The sequence below is a fragment of the Cavia porcellus genome, unplaced genomic scaffold (genome assembly GCF_034190915.1).
Source record: "Cavia porcellus strain 051 isolate PalLab524CR breed Dunkin Hartley unplaced genomic scaffold, mCavPor4.1 scaffold_8, whole genome shotgun sequence".
In the NCBI taxonomy this organism is placed as follows: domain Eukaryota; kingdom Metazoa; phylum Chordata; class Mammalia; order Rodentia; family Caviidae; genus Cavia; species Cavia porcellus.
In genome coordinates, this window is record NW_026947491.1 from 90,931,823 (window position 1) to 90,955,778 (window position 23,956).

General features: G+C 50.5%; 1 protein-coding gene and 1 long non-coding RNA gene across 3 annotated transcripts; both read left to right on the top strand.

Moving 5' to 3' along the window:
- The first annotated feature begins 236 nt into the window (after positions 1-236).
- Positions 237-3,028, top strand: Ascl1 (achaete-scute family bHLH transcription factor 1). Its single transcript, XM_003476267.5, has 2 exons — positions 237-1,541; positions 1,924-3,028. Exon 1 carries the CDS (start codon positions 847-849, stop codon positions 1,492-1,494), a length of 648 nt encoding a protein of 215 aa, XP_003476315.1. The 5' UTR covers positions 237-846; the 3' UTR covers positions 1,495-1,541; positions 1,924-3,028.
- Positions 3,029-7,426: 4,398 nt separating this feature from the next.
- On the top strand, positions 7,427-23,077 carry LOC134477400 (uncharacterized). 2 transcript variants are annotated; one of them, XR_010049460.1, is made up of 3 exons: positions 7,427-12,511; positions 18,326-18,408; positions 18,643-23,077. It is a non-coding gene; the product is annotated as an uncharacterized LOC134477400 (long non-coding RNA). The 2 variants fall into 2 exon arrangements; XR_010049459.1 differs by having other exon boundaries at positions 18,326-23,077.
- The last annotated feature ends 879 nt before the right edge of the window (positions 23,078-23,956 follow it).

Sequence of the window (23,956 nt, forward strand, 5' to 3'; positions counted from 1 at the left end):
CTTCCCGGAGCCACCCCCGGCCGCAGCCCGCCCCGAGCGCGCCGCCTGTTTATTCAGCCGGGAGCCGGCACGCGCCAGGCGCACGCACTGCGACAACAAACCCGGCTGAATGGAGTTTGCACTGAGCGGGCGCGGGGACCGCGGGGGCGGGAGGAGGCGGAGGGGACTTGGGGGGCGGGGGGAGGCGGGGAGCGGACGCCGGCGCTCGCGGCAGCAGCGGGGAGCGGGGGGCGGGGCGGGGCCAGGGCTGCGCGTGGGGCTGGGTGTCCCGTTGAAAAGGCGGCCGCACTCCGGCGCCCCACACTCTCACTTCTGGCCAGGGAACGTGGAAGGCGCCCCGACAGGGAGCCAGTCGGGGAGGGCGAGCGAAAGGAGGGCCTGAGAAAGAAAGGGGGTTCACAAAATAATAAACACCGCCGGGCCGCGGCCGGAGAGACCGAGGCGCAGGAGAGCCAGGGCCGGGGCCGCGGAGACTCTGCAGGGCGCGCTCGCCGCCGCTGACTTTTGCAGCTTCTTCCGCCTCTTATTTTTTTTTTTAAATTCCAAGAAGGCGCGAGCGGCAGCCGCACACGCGAGCGCCACGCGAGGCTCCGAAGCCAACCGCGGAGGGCGGAGGGGCGGGAGGAGGAGGCGGCGGCGCAGAGGGCGGAGGACGCGCGTTGGCACCTGCTCCGCTCCCACTCCAAGAAGTCTCCCGGGGATTTGGCATTTTTAAAAAACTTCTCCCGAGGCTCCTTCTCCACCTCTCCCCTTCCTTCCTTCCTTCCTCCCTTCCTCCCTTCCCTCTGCGATCGCGCCCCCGAGTCCAGCCCTCGTCCCCCGCGCGCGCCCCGCTGCCGTGCGCGCATGGAGAGCTCGGCCCAGATGGAGGGCGCTGGCGCCGGCGCGCAGCCCCAGCCGCAGCCCTTCCTGCCGCCTGCAGCCTGCTTCTTCGCCTCGGCAGCCGCCGCCGCCGCCCAGAGCGCGCAGCCCGCGCCGCTGAGCCCGGCGGCCGATGGCCAGCCCTCAGGGGGCGGTCACAAGTCGGCGCCCAAGCAAGTCAAGCGGCAGCGCTCGTCCTCGCCCGAGCTGATGCGCTGCAAACGCCGGCTCAACTTCAGCGGTTTCGGCTACAGCCTGCCGCAGCAGCAGCCGGCCGCCGTGGCGCGCCGCAACGAGCGCGAGCGCAACCGCGTCAAGCTGGTGAACCTGGGCTTCGCCACGCTGCGGGAGCACGTCCCCAATGGCGCCGCCAACAAGAAGATGAGCAAGGTGGAGACGCTGCGCTCCGCGGTCGAGTACATCCGCGCGCTGCAGCAGCTGCTGGACGAGCATGACGCGGTAAGCGCCGCCTTCCAGGCGGGCGTCCTGTCGCCCACCATCTCTCCCAACTACTCCAACGACATGAACTCCATGGCCGGCTCCCCGGTCTCGTCCTACTCGTCCGACGAGGGCTCTTACGATCCGCTTAGCCCCGAGGAGCAGGAGCTGCTGGATTTCACCAACTGGTTCTGAGGGGCTCGGCCCGCTCGGGCTCCGGGGCGAATGGACTTTGGAAGCAGGTACGTGGCCCCGGGGGGTGCGCGGGGAGGGGAGGGGAGGTCTTCCTCTCTTGCTGCTTTTTCCTCCTTTTGAGTGCCCCTGGCGGGGAGAGGGGCAGTCTCCAGGGAGATGGAGGTTCCTTTTTAGAAAAAGACTTCGTTAAGGTTTGCCAGTGCCAAAGCCAGTGTGTGTTCCGGCACTGGCATCTCAAAGTGGCTTTGCCGAGGTCTCCAAGGAGGGCGGGGTAGGGCCCAGCTGCGTGCGGAGGCGCTGGCTGCCGCGTGCGGGGACTTGTCGTGGAGGTGCTCCAGCCGTCACGTTGCTCTCCCGGAAGGTCCTGTCCTCTCCCGGACCCTCCGCGTTCAGGCCCACACTAACCTCTCCGTTCTGTTTATCTTACAGGGTGAACTGCAGCACAATCCGCATCTCTAGTGCTTTTCTCGTGGGCGACGTTGGGAGGGAGCAAAACAATAAATCAATAAAGGAAGAAAACACATACACAAAACCAAACAAAAACAGGCCACCGACCCCAACGTTGGCCCACTCAGCCACACATGCCTGCGAGGCGCTCAGAAAAGAAGGATGCGCTCAGAGTAGTGGCTTGCAATGCAAGCTTTCGCTGGGATAAGAAGCCACTGGCACCCGAGGCTAAGCCCCAAGTGGCTCGCTGGCCAAGGCTGTGGCCTCCGCGGTGGGAGCAGCCCGCGCTCCTCAGAACGCCCACCCACCGCCACCAGGCAGGGCTGGGCCCGCCGGCTCGGTGCCTTCACCCCAGCCCTCTCTCCAAGCGAGCGCAGGGCTCGGCTCTCTGGAAACGGGTGGTCCTCTATTCATCACAGTGACCCGGCCGGCCTCGGTCTGCAGTGAAACTCAGTCCCCTGAAACCCCTCCCCGCCTCCCACCCCTCCTATGCCACTGTCTTTTCTACTGTTGTCGTCATAGGATGCTTCCAATCTTTTGTGAATTTTTTTATTATAAGAAAAATCTATTTGTATCTATCCTAACCAGTTTGGGGATATATTAAGATATTTTTGTACATAAGAAAGAAAGAGAGAGAGAAAAAAAATTTATAGAAGTTTTGTACAAATGGTTTAAAATGTGTATATCTTGATACTTTAACATGTAATGCTATTACCTCTGCATATTTAGCCGTGTAGTTCACCTGACAGCTGCCAGTCCCCTCTGTGGTTTTTGTAAAGAACTCTCCTCATAGGTGAGCTCAGAAAGCCGCCCGATGCCCTGCAGCACCGATGTGTCTTACTTTATAGAAATGTTGTTAATGTATTAATGATGTTATTAAATCCCGTTCACGAAGAACAAAGTTTATCCAGCTACTGTCCAAACGAAAAGTGGCAGCCAGGTGGTTTTGATCGGCTGCCTTTTGGAAATTTCTACCACTGCCTTTTTTTTTCTTACTGTTTGATGACAAACTTACAAAAATGTGTATAACCCTGTTTTATACAAACTAGTTTCATAATAAAACTTTTTTCCTTTTTTTAAAAAAAAAGTGACAGTAATCAGCTGCTTCTAAACTTTCTCTGACAGCCAAGGTTGCCCTTGGCGAAGTTATCATCAAGATGCCAGGGGGAAGGGGTGGGTGGGAGAGAAGTATGTGGAGAAGCATGCAGGATGGGAGACAGGGTAAGCGCTCTCCAGGCCTTCCCCAGGCCGCTGTGTCCTGGAGGTGGAGGAAAATAGTACTTCGTCTCTCTTTGGGGGGCCTGCAAATGCACCCCCCAAGAGAATACACAATGACCAGTGGCTGCACCCTCCTTGAATACATTTGGAAATCTCCAAAACGTGAACTGGGAAAAGAAGACCCTGCACCCGACCTTCTGACCCTCACCCCCATTCTGAGACTCTGAGATCCAGGGAGAGCTGAAGAGCCATCGGTCAAGGGGGCGTCGGGAGAAGGGCAGAGGCTGAAGGTTGGGGATGGGCAGGTCCCCCCGCAGGAGCAGGCTGGAGCGGGCTGTCTGCCTCTGCCTCTCCCCGGCACACATCTTCCCTGCCCTTTCCCCCAGTGCACACGCTCCCGCATTGCTTTTAAGTAAAAGGCATGGGTGATCCGAATTCCTCCTGGCAGAAGGAGTTAGATTTAAATAAATATAGGCGCTTAGAACTGTATGGTCGCCTTGAGACACTGGCCGATGTCAGCCCATGACTCTGTCCCAATAGCGTGAGCTGCGTGTAAAAGTACCCAATTACCAAGATTCAAAAAGAAATTGGTGGGTTTTTGGCTGGCTTGCTCCTTGTCAGTTGGCAAGAACGTGATTAGAATCCTACTGGGGCTCTGCCGCCTCCTCGCTGGCCGCCGGCATCACTTGGCCATTCAGCGTGCGTGTCTCCAGCCAAGCGGAAAGCCCAGCGCAAAAAAAAAAAAAAAAAAAAAAATCGCATCTTACAAAATCCAACAAAGAGTGAGGAGCGGGCACGTCTTCCAGAGTTAAAAATCCAGTCTGTGTTGGTACATCTATACCGTTTAGTAGCACAGAGTAACCATTTTTAAAGCCCTTATGCGCTGAGCAGGACACAGCGCCTGATGTCATTTTGCTAAATGACCCTCTATAGAATGCGTTAGGGCTTTGGTCCCTTTCAAAGAGATGAGCATAATTAAGGGGAGAAAAACATCAGTGAATTCCTCATCGCCATAAATAATCGGACTTTCTGCCAGCAGTGGGCCAATTTAGAGCTTCCTCCAGGGAAGTGAGGCTTCAGCGATGCAGGCTCTGTTTTATTTTATTCGAGGACCACAGCGACCCCCCACCTCCATTTCTCTTGCATTTCATTTAACTCCTTTGCAGTTTCCAGATAAGGTGTGCAAAGCAAGTGTAGCCAGTGGCTTCTGACTGTGAACCTAACCCCACAAAAGGGGATTTTCCCGCTCCTGTGGGTCAGGACAGGTGGGTAACACTTGGCCATGGAAAATACCCAGCCTCCTTCAACTCGAGGCAAAGTTAGCCGCTGTTTGCCACAATGCAAAGGCAAACTTGAAAAAATTCACAGAAACACACAGGCACACACACACACACACACACACACACACACACACACACACACACACGATTTTGCCTGAGCTAGGGAAGGACAATACCGGGATTGGGCAAAATCTCATTACATCTGCTCTAATCGCTAAGCAACACAAAGCCGGGGCTTGTGCGGCCGGGAAGCCCTTCACTGCGAGGCTGACAAGCCGCATTCAGCCGGCGGAGCGAGCCGCATAAATCACCGCTGCCCATTGGCTGCGCGGAGGCCGGGCCCTGGGCTGTCAGCGCGCTCCAGGCCTCTGCTCCCGCCCGGCCCCATTCGCTAAGGGGCGCAGGGGGTAGGGGAGGAAAACTCCTGCGGCTGACTTTACCCGCTGAGATAGCTGCCTATTCAAAGCTGGCCTGGAGACCCCCAAGTGAAGGCTGCAGGCACCCTGAAAGCCAGGAGAAGGACAGGAGAGTGGCGTCCAAAAAGAAACCGAGCCCTGCAGGCTGTTGAATGCTTGTGTCTTAGAGGCTGGGATAAAACTCCTGGGCACACATTTCACCTCCCTGGCACAGATTTTTGTTGTTGTTGTTATTATTTGCTTCTATGGGTTTTTTTTTTTTTTGGCTTATTTTATTTTATTTTTTACTTCTAAAATCTGGAGTTAAGAGGGAGAAAAATCTGCCTGGAGTTCACAGTGGGCGGCTCCACCAAAGGAGAGGAAAGAAACCACCCTGCTATTTGCTTAGAGTTTTAGCAGTGGGCCTAAGATGCAGGGAGGGGGCTAGAATATGTCTGTCCACCCTGGTGCTCTTGCAGGGTGTTAAAACATAAACCGAACGCCCCAGCTGGGCGGGGGCATGCAGTCTGATGAAACAAGATTAAGGGAGAATGAAATTACCAGATGCATGCAAACGTGGGTGCCTGTTGGGGTGGTCCTTCTTCCAGTCCTGTCTCCCCTTTTTTTCTGTGGGAACTGCTTACGTGCATCTAAAATCACAGCCCAGACTCCATTCTAATCCAGCTGGCTCTCAATGAAATCCTGAGGTCAAGGCAGACCCCAGGTAGACTTTCTGAGAAAGTCTAGATTGCCCTCCTCAAATGCGGCCTCTGTAAGACTCGGCTCACCCTAAGGGCCCTGCCCAGCAGCTCTTCACCAGCCAAAGCCCCTCTCTGTCCGCAGCCTGGTTGTCCTTCCTGGCATGGACTGAAACACAGTGCCTTTGCTTTTTAAAAAAGACAGGTATGACTGTGGCAGTTGTCCCCTATTAGAGGGTGAACCCCAGGAGGACAAGGACCTTAACCTGTCAGCTCAGTGCTCCACCCCCATTGCCTGGAAGACAGGGGTTTGGAGGAACTGAGCTGACCCCTCCTCTGGGCCTTGGGAAGCTGTGTCCCTGACCCTTCCGGTCCCCCTTCCAGCCCTGCTCTTCTCCAGCCTCAGGAGGCAGGACTTCCTGGACACCTTGGCTAGGGCTGCTTTTTCCTGGCTTCCTGTTGGGTTGGGCAAGGGAGTGGGGGCCTCAGGACTTGGCAGTGAGGGAGGAGGGCTGGCTTGGAAACTCTGCTTCCTCTGGACTCAGGTGCTTTGGCGGTGGCTCCTCTGCTAGGTCTGCAGGTCACAGCTAGCAAAGATGCTTCTCCTCCATGGGAACAGTGGTCACTGAGATCCAAGGACACCTGCCTCCCTTCGGCCCTTGCAGCTCAGAGGTGCTAAGGGTCCCCTTGTTTAAAGTCTGCTGCTGCCCTGCAGGGGTTGCCTCAGTCCCGCCTCCAGGTCTGTCCATTAGATGCTTCTATTTACCCTTTCAGTAAGCGGCCTTGGCTCCTGCGGACCCTGCCTGCTTCACGGAGCCTTAGGGATGGGCTCTTCCCAGGTCAGATTTTTGGAGGCTCTGACAGCAGCCTTCCTGGGTTGAGGGTGAGCCTAAGTCTGCACCATCTAACTCTGGAAAAGTCACCCATCTTTTTGTACTGTACCCACAAGTTTGCAAAAGGAGTTACTATCAGGTTTCTCTACTGGAAAATAAAGCTAGGAACACGCTCTTGGGCATCGATCACCTCCTGAGTGGAAAATGGCAGCCTCTGGGCTGTGGGTGTGTGTGCTGTGTACACAGCCTCCTCCTGAGCTTTGGTGCTGGAATAAACAAAGATTTGCTGCTGGTGGGCTGAGGGCTCCTCTAGCCCCCTCATTCCCTCCACCACTTACAGGCGTCTAAAAGGGATTTTTCTACAGAGAGCTCTCCAAGAAGCAGGTTTGATTGCAACTTTATTATTATTATTTTTACCGCCACGGATGCTTCTCTGGTGTACCAAACGGGAACCACCCCATCTCTCTTTCATTTCCTAGTGGCGAAGTCTCTGAACTTCACCCTGATCCAAGAAAGGTTGTCTGGGGATTTCCCACCCCCCAGAACCTCCAAGTTTCCAGGAGTCTAAGGTAGGGGCGGGAGAGGATTCCTTGACACTTCACGACCCTTTCCAGCTGCGAAGCGACCGGCCGAGCGTGAGCGCAGGTTGCAGAAGTTCTATCCCTCCTGCCTTTGCATGCAAGATTAGGTCGTTACAAAGGAGGGTGTGTAGGTTAATGGCAGGGAGCGCGCGGCGCGGAGCGCGGGCCCGAGCGCGTGTCGGGCTTAATGATTCATTCAGCGGCGGCGCCTGCGGGCGCTGATTGGCTCCGGGCGCGCGTCCGCTGTCAGCTGCGCGCCGGGGACCGGGGCCACCTGGTGGGGGCAGCGGGTGGAGAGGGGATGGGAGAGAAGCGGCGACAGGTAGGAGGTGGAGGTGGGGGAAAGAGCGGAGGGAGGGAGGGGAAAATAAGAGGAGCTAGGGAGAGGGGAGGAGGGGAGCAAGGAAGGGAGAGGGAGGAGGACGCGTCCTGGACAGGTGGGCGGGACGGGAAGGAACGGGGAGGAGGAGGAGGAGACCCGGAGAGCGGCGAGGAGGGCGCGGAGGGCGCGGAGAGCGCAGAGGCGGAGGACGGGAGAGGCAGGAGCTGGCCCGGGCCCTCCGCGCGCGCTGCGCACAAAGCCGCCTTTGACGCGCGGGCCACCGGGGCTACTTTGGGGACGAGGCGGGGAGGGGGAGCCACACTCCCCGCGGGGAGCGCTTTCTGCAGAGCACGATGCAGAGGGCGGGCCCTGGGTCTGGGCGGTGGGGCCAGGAAGTGGACCTGGGACAAAGCTCTGCACCTGCCCAAAGCGAGGAGAGCTCCCCTCCCGGACTGCACCCCGCGCCCCTGGACCCCGGGCCTCGCCGTCCAGTCCCGTGCCCACAGCCTTGGGGTCCCAGAGCTTCCACCGCCTCGCCTGTTTTCAAGACCCCCTTTCTCAGACTGTCCTTTCTTTTTCTAAATTTCTGTCTTCCTTTTTTCCCTTCTCTCTTCATCCATCCGCCCTCTGCTTTTGCCTCATTGCGTACACCCAGTGAAAAACAGAAAGAAAGAAAGAAAGAAAGAAAGAAAAGCAGAATCATCCAGATTGGAGCCTTTGCCATCGCTGAGCCTTAGGAGGGAGGGAGGAGGGACCAAGAGAGCTTCTGCACCTGGGATCAGCCCACCGCCCACCGCCTCAGTGGGATGAAGTTGTTGAGGCCAGGGAGCGCCGTCCCAGGGTGGTGGGTGGTGGGTGGCAGCTTGCGCTGGGGGAGCCACCCCATCCCTGTCCCGAGAACCAAGACAGGGGCAGCGTGGCTGTGCCCCCACCCCAGCAGCTCAGCCCAGCCACCCCCATCTCTCTTTACTAGGAAAACAGTCTGTCTCCATTGTCCAGGTGCCAGCAGAGCCTTTGGCAAAAGGGAGGCCGGCCAGCCCTCTGATCAAACTCAAAGGTTAGTTAAAAGACAAAAACAGCTGAAAGTCTTCATGAATAATGCCGGGCGTCCGCCCCCTCCCTCAGGCCCCCGGCCCAGTGTACCGCAGTCTCACTCAATGCCAGACCACTTTGTTATGCTGCTCGCCTAAGTCAGAATTTCACAGAGAGGCCCAGAAGAAAAGCTCCCACAATTAGGGGTCGCCTGTCAGAAAACATTAACGCCTTCCTCTCCCGGCCTGTCAGGCCCGCTGCAGATACAAACGGCCATGGCGAATTGACCCTCCACCCATGAAGCCTGGCCAGCCACAGGAGCAGAGATTTGCAAGCAAAGGAGAGGGACACGCCTCAGCCTCCATGCAGTTCCTGATGCTTGATGATGCTCCAGCTTCTGCTGCTGAAGCCAGGGCAGGGGCTGCCTGGGAGATGACCCTGCAGACAGACAGATGGACAGATCTACGACCTATCCTCACATGCTGCATAAGGACTGTTGTTCAAGGGCCAATTTGTGACAATTACAACAATCCTCTAAGATGATGTTACTGTATTTACCTTAAAGAGAGCAAGACTCCAGCGGGGCTGACTGGTCCCTGCTTACATGGCCGCTTGGTAGTGGCAGAGGCAAAATTTGAACTTGGGTTTGCCTGACTCCAAATTCCCTGCCCTGCCCGATAAGGCAGCCCTCGGTTTCCCCAGTGAGATCCAGAGGTCAACTGCACGCTCGCTTCCTTCTGAAAGCCTGGGCCAAAGGCAGCGTGTTCTTTGCCTTGGCTGTTGCCTTAATACGGCTCCTGTCCCTTTTCTAACAGGACCTGGTACACACTGGACATCTGTACACTTATGAAAAGAAGAAAGTATTGAAGGCCGGAAGAGAGGGACTCCTTAGAAATGAGGTTCTTCAGTTTGTCTTTGGCTGTTTAGTGCTGGAAGACACTCAGTTTGCAGCTTAGAGATAGGACTGGGATTCTTGGTGCACTCTCAAGCACTCCAGGGAGTTGAACCTTTGTCTCTTGCACTACATAAGAAGAAATAGTGAGCCACCTGCCAGGTGAGAGGCAAACATGCACGAAGATAGCTGTGTAAGACAGCTTAGCCTGGCCGAGTGTAGCATCTACTCAGTGGAAAAGAAATAGCAAGGAATCCTTCAGTTTTGTGTGTAAAGAAATTATATTCCACGTACGCAAGCCCATCTATGAAGCGGAAATGCTGTGCTGTCATCCAGGACCGTGTGTGCTACTGCTCCGCAGGGTCCACACTTTTGGGGTGCTGAGAGGTGAGCTGTGTGCGTCTTAGAGGGCTCTCCAGCAATGTGGAGGGTTTGGGACCTCCAAAAGACCAGCTGTCCTCTGCTAAGGGCAGGATGATGGGCTGTTACTTCTGCCTAGTGGAGCATGTAGGAAATTATCGGCCCTTTTTATGGAAAAGAAATTTAAGGCCTGTGAAGTGACTGCTTTGCCACGGGGAATTAGCAGTGGGAGATAGAATCCAGCCACTCTGCTCGGCTTCTAGAACTTCACTCTCTTCATATTCCAGAGTGGCTTACATATCTGCTCTCTCCCACTAGCCTTGGAAGGAAAATCTCCAGGAACCCATTGGCAGAAATTTCGGGAGTAGCCATTCTTCTCACTGGTGAGATAACTCAAGCTTGCTCCAACTCCCAAAAATCCAGGGTTGGAGTCACCACCTCTTTGTGATTTTCCCCCATCAATTGTTTCGAATTTCAAAAGACTAATTAAAAAAAAAAAGCAGGAAGAAAAAAAGAAAAGCTACCATGTTTTAATGTCAGGAGTGTAATTCTGCAAACCCTGATCAGCTTCTCTGTGATTATTTTTCACTCATTCTTACTTGTGGATCTGGATTCTGGAGAGCGAAGTGACTTGTGACACATTCTCACTCTGTCCTCTATTTACTGTCCTATGTCCTTCTTTGGGCAAACTTCTTTGCTGTCCAAAGACAGATCCTGTCTTTGGCTCATGCCATGCCTTAGAACTGCTGGGCAAGATCGTGGCGGGCTGGAGAGACTGAGGATTGTTTGAGGTCATTTCTTTTTATAGAAATGCATTAGCTGAAAATGTTCAAATGCTGTTTTGTTTGAAACACAGTCTGGCCTCGTGAGCAGCGCCTCTCCCCACCTGCACAAACACGTCACATAAAAGTGCTTAAATGTGACCCTAACGATACAGCCACGGTGATCCATGTACATTTTGATGGGATCTGTGCCCTTACAAATGCACGATAAAACAGAATGACCAGGTACTGCAGCTCTGCTATGGAGACCAGCACAGGGCAGCTTCCTCTTTCTTTCGCAGCGTCTCCGTTTCCGGCGGAGCCGGAAGTAGGAAGTGGAAGGGTCCGGGACACCGGAAGTGCGTCACCTTCCTCATCCTGCACTTCCTGCGGAGGCAGCCACGTGACCCCCGAGGCCATCCAGCTCCCCGCTCTGAGCAATGTTGCGTCCCTCACAGGGACACAGGTGGGCGCTTAGTGTATTTCAAGGAACAACACTGATTTCTTCCTGAACCTGCTAATTCTAATTCTACATATTTAATAGAGAAAAGAAAATCAGATACACTCCCAAAGCCAGGCACCCGAAAACATGTGTTGTATTCTCTTTTTCATAAGGTTAAAAAACCCGAAACAACTTGAAACTTGAATATTGAATATGGGTCCCAATAATTGTTAGAAGTTCATATAACAGCATATCATGCAGAATTTTGGATGACAATGTAGATTTATGTTTACTAACATGACAATGTATCTGTGATGTCACATATATATATATATAAGTGAAGACAGCCAACTAGGAAGAAACAAGTGTGTAGTTATATGAACATATTATATATATGTGAATATATATATGTCTTCCCCACAGCTTTCACTTTTCTAGTTATAATAAGAACGTTAACTTAGTTATTAAATCAACAATTATTTTCCCGCATCCTTTGCTGGTTCCTGAGAGCACAACAGATGAGAAGGCTTTCATGTCCCCCTTATTTATGGGGTCAGACGGAAACTGAAAAACCTAGTCATTACACATTTCTGAATCTTTACTCATCCATAATTTTAAATGTTTGTAGAATGTATAGTAGTAATAGCTTAACTGATTTGTGTATTTTTTTTTTTTTTTATCGGTACCAGGGATTGAACTCACGACCACCTGCTTACAAGGCAGGTGCTTATGCCTTTTTATACAAAATGGACCTCTTTCTTAAATGCTGTGCTGTTTGCAAATAAATGAAAAATTTTATAGCCAAACATTTATATATGCCCATAACTGTCCTTGAGACAGATCTCTGGGAAGTTAAACCACTTTGACAGAGCAAATGTGCTTTGAATGGTCTTTTGGATTCATAGTTCCCAACTGTACCCAGAAAGGAGGTATCTGGTATAATTTCATCAGTGAGATAGTGTATCAGATTGGACACAGCCTGACAATGACCACTTTAGACAATGTTACAGGTGGGAAGTTTCTTTTAAAAGCAACACCCCATTCTTTTATTGGGTCTGTCTTACCTAGCTAGTGCCGTCCAGTTGTTTTTTCTCACCCACTGGTCTAAGATGGGCTGTGTGGAATAAATGGGCAGAGGTTTGCTCACAACAGATGTAGCTGGGGATTTGATGACGTAGGTGGCCCTGACAGATCGCCAGTGTGTCAGCAGGGGTCATTCCTTTCAGCTTTGGGAGGAGATATACCAGAAAATTAACTCTAGAAATGACAACTGTGGCTGAGATCAAGCCAGCGATCCATGAAGGTGGCTTATGTTTCTTAGTGCATGTTTCCAGAGTGCCACGGGCTGGCCATCCCCAGCGGTCCATCTGGAGGAGGTGAATGGGGTGGATTACTTCCTCCAACCTCTTCCCATTCATGCTGACCTCCCAGCCCTGCCCCCCACCTGCTGCGGGACTGGAGAAGAAAGCCATTTCCATAGGCCTTGGCTGCCTGGGGAGATCTATATTACTCCGGGGGAGACAGGAGCTGTTCCCATCTTGGTAAAGTGTGAAATTCGGTTTTGATTGCAAAGGGAAGCCATTTCAACGGGATTACACCGTGACCATGTAGATTAAACTCAGCCATATGGCCTGGGGATGCTTCTTCCTATGGTCAGGTAACAGTGCTTTGCTAATGACGTGGTGATGACATTTTCAGATGAAAAATAAAGCCACCTGGATGCGAATAGAGGAGGAGGAAAAATAACACGATGCTGGTAAGCGTTCGCAGAGCCCTTAACTTTCTGCCGGCTTTGAAGAGTGGCGGTTTGTTTAATTTACAAGCGAACCTAGTAAGCAGGGTGTTATCAAAAGACGTCTGCGCCCGCTTGGCACAGTAGAATAAGATTCCTGTTTTTGTCAAAAGGGTTCCAGTGTTGACTCAGAGAAGTTGTTTAACCTCAGTTTTTTTCACCTGCTGCTGGGCATACAGATGTATTCTAAGGGGCTGTTGGAAAAACAGAAATGAGCTGGAAATAAATGAGACAGAGAAGCAGCCCAAATGTCCCGCCCCGCGTGGCTGGATATGGTTGTGACCATCTCGAGGCCCATCTCCAGGACTGGGCACTGGATGTCCTGCTGGTGCTGATGTGTCTCTGGCTGGCCCAGCTGCCATCAGGGCCACAGTGGATTCTCTGCTGTCTCTGGTTCATTGTGCTGTCAGGCCTCACATCTTGGGCAGGAGCTTGTGACTGGTAGACTGAGTTCTTTTCCTGTCTGCTTTTATACCTGGAGATGGGCTCTACTCAGATGCTCAAGAATATCCCAGAGAAGTGAACTCAGAAGTTCGGCAGCCGAAACAGAGCAACAGCATCAACAGAGACAAATATGGGAGGCTGAGGCAGGAGGACTGCGCTGAGATTGGACTCTAGCCTCTGTAATTTAGTGACTTAGCAAGAACTTCCCTCAAGATAAAAAATTTTAAAAGATCTGGGAATAGAGAGCAAGGCGAAGGCTGTAGGTCCAGTCTCCAGTAGAGGGGGAATGGAGAAAGGAGAAAAAAGACAAATAGTTTTTAGATCAGAGGTCTGCAAACTTTTCTATAAAAACCGACTATGTTGCTGACTTTTAGGCAAATATGATCTCTGCAGTTAGGGTGCAAGGGTAGTGTTGTAGTCAGGGTTTGCAAGGGAAAGGATTTAATACAGGCTCCATAATTTACAGGATTATTTTATAATGTTGACCCAAAATGTCAAATGCGGTATAGTTCAAGAGATCTGTCTATGCAATAGAGACTCAAAGAATCCAGCTGAGAGACTGGATACCATGACAATGTCCTCCACGAACCTGGTTGAAGACCTAGAGCTCATGGCAGTGTGCTTCACAAATCCAGCCGTACTCCAGCTGCAGGCCTAGAGCCTGTGACAATGTCTCAGGCAAGTCTGCACCGGGGATCTGCACCAGATATGCCCAAAAGTCTGCAGGGGAAGAAGCTATAAAGTCTGCATCAGTGGGATGGAGGATCAGTGCCAGCAGCCTGGGACATCTGTACCTGAAGCAGTGCTCAAAGTAAAGTCCAGAACTCCCCCAAAGAGAACCACAATCATCCTCAGCAACAGCTAGGACCTGCGCTCCTCCGATGATGAGAGCAGCCGAGGAGTTCATATCAGGAAAACCAGTGTGACAAGTTCCTCAAGGAAAATCCACAGCACACCGTCCTCCCCTCCAGTTCTCCTGTTATGCTGTTGGTAACAGCCCTCAGGCGGGCCCTCCACACCGCACCATCTGACCCAGTTCAGCTGAGCTTGGCAAGTTGACCGCGTTACTCCATCATACGCAGCCAGGAGCAGCGTATGCATGAAAGTGGGCATGTCCCGACGGCGTTTCATTTCCAACAATGGCATTTGGTTCTCAGGTTATTCTTTGCCAATCCTTGCCCTAGAATGGTGATAACTGTGGCAACAAAGTCATCCTTAAAACGACACTTAGACGCCTGGCCGGAAACGCATGCTGGTGGCTAAGGCAGCATTTCCCTTGGTGGTCACCAGCCCCAAGACCTCTTCCCCATCCCTCTTTTCCTGTAACCCAGGTTCCAGGTTACGCCTTCATAACACGGGAATTATGTTTATCAGGGCGTATTTTGGCTCCTCTCTTCAGACTGCCTGCACTATTAGACCTCTGGGGGGATTTAGTCCACACTGGAAGTGTGGATCCTGGAGTCCTCCTGGCCACACCAGTGAAACTCACCAGCAGCTTCTCATGACATTTCTGCACATGGGTTGAGTTGACCTGGGGAAGGGGGCGCAGTCATCCAAGAGATTGAACGATGGATCATCAGGTGTCTAAGGTTCGATCATTCTTAGGTGGGAAAGATTGTTTCCTTCTTTTCATCATTTACTTGATTCCTATGAACACTGTGTTCTTCTGTGCTGGGCAGTGAGGCTACAGCTGTGCTCTCTGCACCGGAGCATCTTCATTTAGTTTTCTTACTGTCTGTAACCAAGTTTCTTTCTTCTCCTCCTCTTCCTTTTTCTGTAAACAGCTAAGTACTGCATCCTTATCTCTCTAGCATAGTGTACGTTGCAGGTTGCTGAGCTTCTCCATTGCTCTGGGGGAGGTCAGGCACCACTTTTGTCAAAACAGACTCGATGGTGTAAGCACAGAATCCCACTTGTGATGTGAGAAGGAAGAACAGATCTCCTTCCTTCCCTCCTTCCCTCCTTCTCCTCCCTTCTCTTCTTCCTTCTGTGCCTCTTGTTGTCTCCTTTCTTCTTCTCTCTCCCTGTATCACCCTTCTTTCATCTTCTTCTCTCCCCTTCCTTTCCTCTCTCCATCCCTCCTGCTCCAAGGAAGAGTCCACATGTAGAAAGTCACCCTGGCTGTGCGATACCTCACAGTGTGGCGAGGTCACGGCTGCTCTCGGTTCGGGCACTCTCAGCATTGGGCTCATTGTCTCGTGGCTCGGGGTGATTCTTCTAACCAAGAGGAGGAAGGACAAAGAGCCAAAGAAGCAGCCAGCCGGAGCTTCTCACTTCTGAAGTGAGGCCTGTCCTCCTCGCACTCTGGAATGCCGAGGCAGGAGGATTGCACGTTAGAATCAGGCCGGGCAGTCCGGAGACTTAGCAAGACTCAGTGTTGAGAGAAAAAAGGAGGCTGGGGTGCAGCCAAGTGTGGAGGTTCTGGACTCATCTCCCTGCTAAAAGCAACTAAAATAAAGTAAGGCTGGGATTTTCCTTTTTAAGCCCAGGATTTCACTGCTTGACAAACAGGTAATATTCTATTTACAAGAAAGAAGAATATAGATGTCAGGTCTCAGAGCAATTCAGGATTCCTTGCTTAGGCGATTTGAGTCCAGGGGACCTTCACCAGTTCAAGGCTCTCACCACCCCTTGGGCTCTACCCTCACCCCCCTGGGCCCTCACTGTTTGTGCTCTTAAGTTGGAACAAGGAGGTTAATTTCCCAACACAGAAGATTCCTGGAGTTCCTAAATGCTTAAAAGTAGCAGCACCTTAAGGTCCCCTCCTTCAGTCCCCTGAGATGAGAGGAGCAGAGATCCAGAGACAGTAAGTGACTCAGATCACACAGCCCCGTGGGAGGCCAAGGTTGGGGTGCACGGGGAGAATGCTGGGTGTAGTCTCTTCAAGGATTATTTGCTCAGGATCTCAAGGTTATAAGAATGGCAGACCTTCAGTGCCAGCTGAATTTTTTTTCCCAACCAGTTTTCTTCACTGCTGACGTCTTCCTGTAGTGAGACATTGCTTTTGGAGCTAGAGTTTCAGCCCTTCCTGGTTTCCCCCTTCCTAGGCCCCCTGTGGCTCTTACCCCAGGCCTCACCAAGGGCTGAGGAAGCCCTGGAAGAACTGCTGATTGGAAGACTGTACCCCACTTGTCTTCCAGACCTTGATCTGTGGCATCACCGTTCGCCCAGTGTTCCAATCAGAAGACCAAGGGTCCCTTCTGATCTCTCTACCCCGATTTCCCAGTGAACGTCATCCAAAAGGTTCTGCATGTAGTCCTGAAATTCCAGAACAGCTGAAAACCCTTCCCGAGTGTTTAGTGTACTGTGTCCCTCGGTTAAGGATTAGACACACGGGCCTTTCAAACTTAGAAATATTTTGTGTGTAAAGATACCCAGAGGCTGAAGGAAATATTATGAGCGTGTTACTTGAAAATGCAGCCAATGTATTATCTAAAATAACATTTTCTCCATGTCCAGACTTCTCAGATACACGTTCCTTTTGCTCAGATTCAGCCCTGAAAGCTCAGTTGCGTAGCTGCTTCTAGCCTTCTTTTGGGATCTTTCGGTTTCTGCCAGGACCTCTACCTCTGCGATCATCTCTAATCCATTCTCCACATGTAACCACCTGAGTACTTTAAAAATAGTGTACAGATCACTTGGCTGACACCACAGTGATGTTTCTTAGTGGAATTACACCACTTGCACGGTTTCCCCTTCGCCCACAATCGTAGTTTCTTGGAACATTCCAGAAACACTGATGGAAGTCTTGCCTGCACCCTGCTGGGCTGTCCGTGGATCCAGAATAAAGTAAACATGGCAGTGCTCTCAGGAGCTCCCCGAATGAGTAGTTAGGAAGAGCTGTGGTGACCCAGCTTCCGCCAGATCTCCAGCCACGCCTGCTGGCCCTCACCGCCCCCCCCCCCCAGTACCAAATTTCCTGTCTTCCAGCTCTCTTTGGCTTCCTCTCCCCTCTATATCCCTGCACGTGTCCTCTCTGCTGATCTGGTGTCTCACGTTCCTGCACCTGATGTTTGTCTCCATGTTACACAGATCAGTCACTTTTTTCTCTGTAAATTTCATTTCTCAGTTGTTGTATAGTTGCCCTTTGGACAATATTCTGTAATTTATTTGTTTATAACCTTGCGTCTCCCGCTTCCCCGGATGCAAGAAACTCTCAAAATACAAAGGCTTTAAGTTGAGTTTGAACTCAGAGAAAACCTTCCAGGTCCGCTTTTCCCCAGTCAAGCCCGCTGTATCAAAGGAACAGACACCCTGAACTTCCCATAGTGGCCGTGGCGAGCACTCTGCAGCTCTGAGAACAATAGTTCTTCAGAAAAGGAGCCAGGAAACTCCATGATGCTTTATCTCACTCAGCTACAACAACTCGTGCATCCTCATTAATTTCCAAACAATGTTTTATGCATCTTGAAAGTAACTGAAATATAAGGGTTCATTAGTGCGTGCTTCATAATAGGGGAAACTCAATTTTCAGAACGCAAGAAGAGAACTGGTCATTTTTATTCTTTAGGTGTCAGGAGGTCTCGAGAACAGAAAGAATGGACTTCAGCACGATGCAAATTGATTTGGGAATTGTCTTTTCAACCTAAAAATCCTTGTAGCAAGAAAATGTGAATACGGGGGGGGGGGGGGGATCTAAGAACTGATTCACATGTTAAAAGAGAAACTCATTTCTCTCTGCTCATAGCTTTGTTTCTGTATCAGGGAGCTTTTGTGCTCTATTTACACACTCAGTTGTTAGATATGAAGGAAAAAGACTGTATCTTAAATTCCTAATGCCTGGTGGAGAGACCCGGGAAGTTCTCAGTATGTGCAGATTTGAATTAAATAACAGCGTATAGTAGGGTGGGAAACTATGGTACATGTTTAGATTTTTAAAAATGTATTACAGTAAAAGACAAATCGCCACTAATTCTCCCTAAAATCCTCCCACTGGCTTTGAATACACTTATCCCATCCTCCCTGTCTGGAAGTCCTTTCTCCTTGGCTGCTCTGGCTGCCTCCACGTCCTGAACTGATTCAAAGCACTCACCTTTCGCGAGCATGTTGACTTTGGGGAAGATGCGGGAGCCTCAGGTGCCAGATCCAGTGGCTCACGTGAAGGAAGCCACACCGTCCTGTGTCTGTGAGCCTGCCTTGCTGGTTCCTGGTGGGCGGCACTTTGGATCACACCCTGTAAAGACACTCACACAACAGGACACCCAGATAGGTTTCAGAAAATGACAGAAATGGTGGGAAGAGGGAGAGGATGTGTGTGTGGGGGGGGGGGGGTTCATGGCAACGTGTCTCACTGTGACAAGGTTTTAAAGAGTAAACATTCACTATCTATTTCAGTTGCTTGCCATTGATGACTGACTTGCTGAAAAAACAAAAACTTAAGAGAAGTGATAGTCACAGCGCGAAGAAAAATTGGTTCTGTAAGTGACAGGTGTCTCGGTTTAACTGAGGTCTGTATGTCAGGGTGGGTGGGACACGGGGGCTCGAGGGTGAATCTGGGTGCAGGTCACACACACTGCACGCTGCGGAGGCCCCCCGCAGGCCCCCACCCCTGAAGCCTTCTGCTTCCTGCCGCCCCTCCTGCCCGCTCCGAAGCCTTCACCTGTGACGTGGGATTTTGTTCCCATAATTTATTTTCCACTTTTCTTTTCCAGTCATGCTGGAGAGTCCAGGTATGAAAGAAGAGCGGGTCCCTTCCTGTGATTCCAGTCCTCTAGGAGCAGAGGTTCACTTCTATTTTTTCTGCTTCCAATTCATAACTTTAAAAAAAAAATTTTTTGTTGTTGTTCTCTTCTTTAGGAACCTATTCGCAAATTTTTAAAAATTTGCACAAGTGCAGTGTGTGTGTGCGGCTTTGGGTGGGCTGTGGAAATTGATTTATGAGTCGACCACTTTTGTCTTCCCTTGCACCTCCCGCCTGAGTGGTTTGTCGGCCCTGGGCTTTTCTTTCACGGAAGGAGAATAAGGTTGTCTATGGAAGAGGTCAGCATTTCAAATTGCTGCAGTTCAACTGCACAAACGACATAGAACTGACGAGAAAAGACAGGGGTTTGGAGGTCACAGACTGCATAGGTCTCGCCTAGGGTTTTGCTTTGTGATGAACCCTGGCACCAAAATGAATTAAATAACAGGCTTAAGGACTATTGAGGGAAGACTGAATGCAAATCAAAGATAACTAGAAGTTTTCTTTCCTAAAGGGGATGATTTTGTCCCGCCCGCTCCCCCTGCCCTATCTGCGCCGGCGAGAGCTGCATATTAAACACGATTTCGCTGCTATTATGCTGGGTGCTTTCACCGCCGGCCGCGCGATGGCCTATCTTGGCCTATGATTAATGACTCACTGGGCAATTTGGAAGCCATAACAACTCCGCAGTCCACACACAAACTATAGCCGCATTCCTTTTGCGGATTTGCTAAGCTGTTACCAAGGGGGCCCGCAGAGGAGCCGGATTGCTGGAGAGATAGCAAAGCATTTCTGCAAATGCCACACGGGCCTTATCTGCTGAAAAGTGCCATGAGCGGCAGGCTCATTTACAAAATTGAAAGCCTACATCTCACGGCTTCTTTATTTCAGGCCAGATTAGGGAAAACAAAACAAAACGAAACACAAAAATCACTGGGAGGGAAAAAAAAAGCCAGTGAAAACCAGTCCTGCTACACGGTGTGCAGACTCTGAGAGCTGGTGCAGGGCGGCAGGGCAGCGGGGGTCTCAGATTTCCAGGCAGAGTCGTCAAGGTCTAGAGCTGAGTGTCCCTGAAAAGCAGAGTGTGAATATTTGGAAAGCCCAAGCAGAAGCAACAGCCAGCCTTGGAGGTTTGCTGTATGGACCTGTTTGTGTGCAGTCATCTGCACAGGAAACCCGTGTGTGGGGGCGAAGAGAGAGAGTGCAGGGGTGAGGGTCGGGGTAGGAGGTGGGGCGTTCAGTCCCAGGTCATCCACTCCCTGTTTGTGCTCTGTGACCTTAGATCCATTCCTTTTCCTCTCTGAACTAGGGTTTTCTCGTCTGTTCAGTGAGAAGGTTGGATTCAGTAAATGAACTATCAGATCTTTTCCGACTTGTTTTTATTTAAATTGCAGGTATTTATTGAGCACCCACTGCATGCTTGGGGTCTTTCTAGGCTCTTTCGCTAGGACAGTACTGCAGGAGAGGAGGCTGCACCGTCATAGGCTGGGAACAGAGCGCGGCGGGAAGTATGGTGGTGGGGGAGACCAGGAAGCCATGGGAAGAGGACAGAGTAAGCCTTCTGGCAGGGAACCTGTCTAGAGCAAAGGCCCTGTGGTCTCTGAGTCCATGTGCAGTGTCATTCTCTTTGAGACTGAGTAGCTGTCAGCCACTTAGGGAGCTGGTGGCGACTCTGTGACCCTGATCTGTGGCCAGCAACCTGTGGTCTGCTTGTTGAAAGCACCCAGGGAACTGTAGACAAAGAGAAGCCTGAGTGGCCATTCCAGAGATCCTGATTTACCTGGCCTGGGATGCAGCCTTGACCTGGAGGGGTTTCAGCGCCCCCCCCCCCGGGGTGTCTGTTTTGGCAGGCAGAGTCCATCTAGAGCCAGTGGGTCAGTGACCAAGCTCTCCAGGGGCTGAGTGTTTGATTCTGCCAACAAGAAAATGTGGCTCAGCCCACACACAGTCTTCCGAAGGACCTTCCCTGCACAGCCCTGGGCACACAGAGGAGGGGAAGGTGGTCCATACCAGAGTATGGGGAAGACGGGCGCAAGGACACGGCTCCAACCACACTGGGACTTCTGCAGAGCCATGAACGTCCCGCCTAAATATAACTCATTCAAAGGCAACTTGCGTATGCGTGCCGGATCCATGTAAACTTAACTCATGCCTTTTATTAAAATCCTTACTTGACTATCGTCGTGAATAAAACATGGGAAATCACTTTTTGATAGACTACATATAACAAATTTGCTATATACTCAAATTCAATATTAATATGCAAATAATTGTGAAAGGGATCAATGCGACCTGTATGCTAGCTAAAGGCGTCTCCAGGACAAGGTCTGGACAGAAGGGAGCCACAGGTTTGAAAATACACCTGCAGGAGAGAGGCAGTGATAGCAGGGAGAGGAAGAGACGTGCGTGGCTGAGGGGCTCTTGACTCCTGTTTTATTTACATATGAAAATAGTCCGTGTTGGAGCAAAGAGAATGCATGTTAAGTGGCTGAAGTCGGCTTTGTAATTATGCAACCCATTAATCAGGTTTGGACCATTCAGATGATTAGCAGATGGATTTTTCCTTGGAATTCCCAAACATCAGACGTCCTTTGCTTTTGACCATATGGCCAGACTCGTCTTTTTCCTTTTGTGTCAAGGCATTGTGTTAGCAAAGCCAAGGCCGTACCCCACAAACTCGGCAGAGCCAAAGGCGCGGGCTCCAGTATGGCCAGAAACATGAAAATGATTGCTTTTTCCTGACAATCGAATCTTAATGATGTACTTGCCTCTAAGAGAAAAGCTTGTAAAAAAAACCAAAAAAAACCTTGAAAAAAATAGGCCTTGGTTTCTTGCTGAATCAAATTTCCATCCCCCCCATATATGTACTGAAAAATATGGTCACACACTTACGGAATCTGTAGAGTCAGCAAGAAAAACATGGTGCTGGTATCCCTTTCTTAAAAAATTTTAATTTTATTTACCAAGCAGTAAATACATTAATTCCCACTGTAAAATATTTAGGTATAGTAAATAGTAACTGTTCCTTCCCAAGAGCAGTTATCATGCCAGAGACAATCACTGTTCCCCAGTGGGAATCATACTTTACCTCCCTGTTTTTTTATGGTGTTTTCATATCTGAAGTTTTGGAAACACTTCATATCTGAGGTTTTGTGTTGGGGGATATATGTGCTTTATAGGAATATATACAATGTCAGTTTTTACATGGTATTCGAAAACTGTCTTTTTTCAGACAGCTGTATGTCTTATGTATGTGTGTATATATGTATGTGAGCCCAAGAAAAATAAATCTGCTTCTAGAAAATGGTAGATAAGGTTTCAAAGTATGCATCTACATCCTAAAGAAAGGCGTGTGCTTCCACAAGCAGCATTGCCTATCAATGCAAAACCACTTTACCGCCAGGGATTTAGCTCAGTGGCGGAAGCGTCTGCCTGGCCAGCACAAGATCATGGGTTCAGTCCCTGGTACAAAAAAACAAATCACCTCACCACACGTCTGTGAGTCTGTCTTTAGGGACTGAAAGTGGAATTACTGGCTCGGAGGACACGTGCGTGCTTTTAACTTTCACATACACTGCCAAAATATCTTCCAAAACAGAGCGACCAACTTTCACAGTGCCGTGGGACCTTTGTAGCTGTGTCTTTTGCAGAGTTTCTCTATTTGTCGGGGTGAAGTCCTTGCTCTTTCCTCCCTGCTGAAGTGGGCGCGCATCTTCAGGCCTGTCCACTCTATTTTCATCCAGGAGACACTAGCTAGAGGTGGCTGGAAATAGCACGGGCCCATTCGCCAAGACCGGAGACAATATTCCTCATCTGGGCACTGCTTTGGCCAACTGAGCTAAACCCGTAGCCCAGCATCTGAAGGGCAAAGTATCACAGTTACCACAAAACCTTTTTGGCGCATGCACGCGTAGTGATTAGGGTACAGATAGCCATTAAGTTTTAGAACAGAGACCAAAGTGCTCAAAATGAGTTTAGAAATGTGATCATGTCTCTGTTCTTACTTATGAGAAGTAAGGGGCTGAGGCTGAAGACCCACCGCACTAGCAACTTTCATCTTGCACAACGTTCCTGAAGGTGCTGTGTCTTCCACCTGGTCCAAGGTGGTGGCAGTCACATCCACATTGAATCTTTACAATTCTCAAGTGCTGGTGTAAAAACCTCATGTTACAGTCCAGAGGTCTTAGGAAACTGGCCAGAGTCATACAGTACAGACACTCAGGAGCAGATGTTTGAATGCGAGTCTCTGATTTTGGACACTGTCTTTCTGCTATACAATGGTGTGTCTCCTTTGGTATTAGAAGCTCTGGATTTTTGTCCTACTCTACTTTCTACTAAGTAATGTTACCTGGAGTCTCTTAATTTTGCTGAAGTTCCTCCTTTTGAAATAAAGCTAATGAAGACAACCCTCATGATTTTTTTTGTACTGGGACTCAACCTCAGGACCTTGAGTTTGCCAGGCAAGTGCCGTGCAGCTGATCTTTATCTCTGGCCCACTCTCATGGCAGAACAGAAAGCAGTCTGAGGGGCTAGGGCTGGACATGGGGGTTAGACGACATTACTAAGTCAAGGCTGGAGTGGAGATGCCCAAAGGGGTGTGGTGCACCCCTGTGATCCCAGCCTCTGGGAGGCTGAGAAAGAGGATCATAAGTTCAAATCCAGCCTGGAAGACAGAAACTTAGCCAAGACCTTGTCTCAAAATAAAAAGCTAAAAAAAAAAAAAAAAAGAATGGGAATAGTGGGGGATATATCTCAAGGCAAAGGCAGCCCTGGGTTTAATTCCCAGTAACACAGAACAGACACACACACACACACACACACACACACACACACACTTCAGAGATTTGGCTCTAACTATGTGGCTCTGAGCATGTCAATATTAGCTTTGGAAGCTTTAATTTCTTTATCTATAAAAAGAAGATAATCACACACCCCGTTTAAGGAAGCACTGCAAAAATTAAATCAGATGATACAGAGCATGTTTATCTCAGTACATGGCCACCATGAGGCCTGAAAGATCTACAATTAGCTATTTAAAAGCATTTTTTTTTTTGTCTTTTTCATTTTTATTGGTACCGGGGATCGAACTCACGACCGCCTGCTTGCAAGGCAGGTGCTTATGCCGCTGAGCTAAACCCCCAGCCCCAAAAGCATTTTCTAAAGTGCAAAGTTATCATTCATGCCAATTGTTAAACTGCATTTCATTTCAGGGTCTGTGGAATCTCCTGCTCTCAGAAGCTAGGGTGGTTCCCCAGGGCTTGTTCTAACCCCGAATGCCACCCTGG

Coding starts and splice junctions, on each gene's coding strand:
- Ascl1 (XM_003476267.5), top strand. CDS start 847: ATGGAGAGCTCGGCCCAGATGGAGGGCGCTGGCGCCGGCGCGCAGCCC.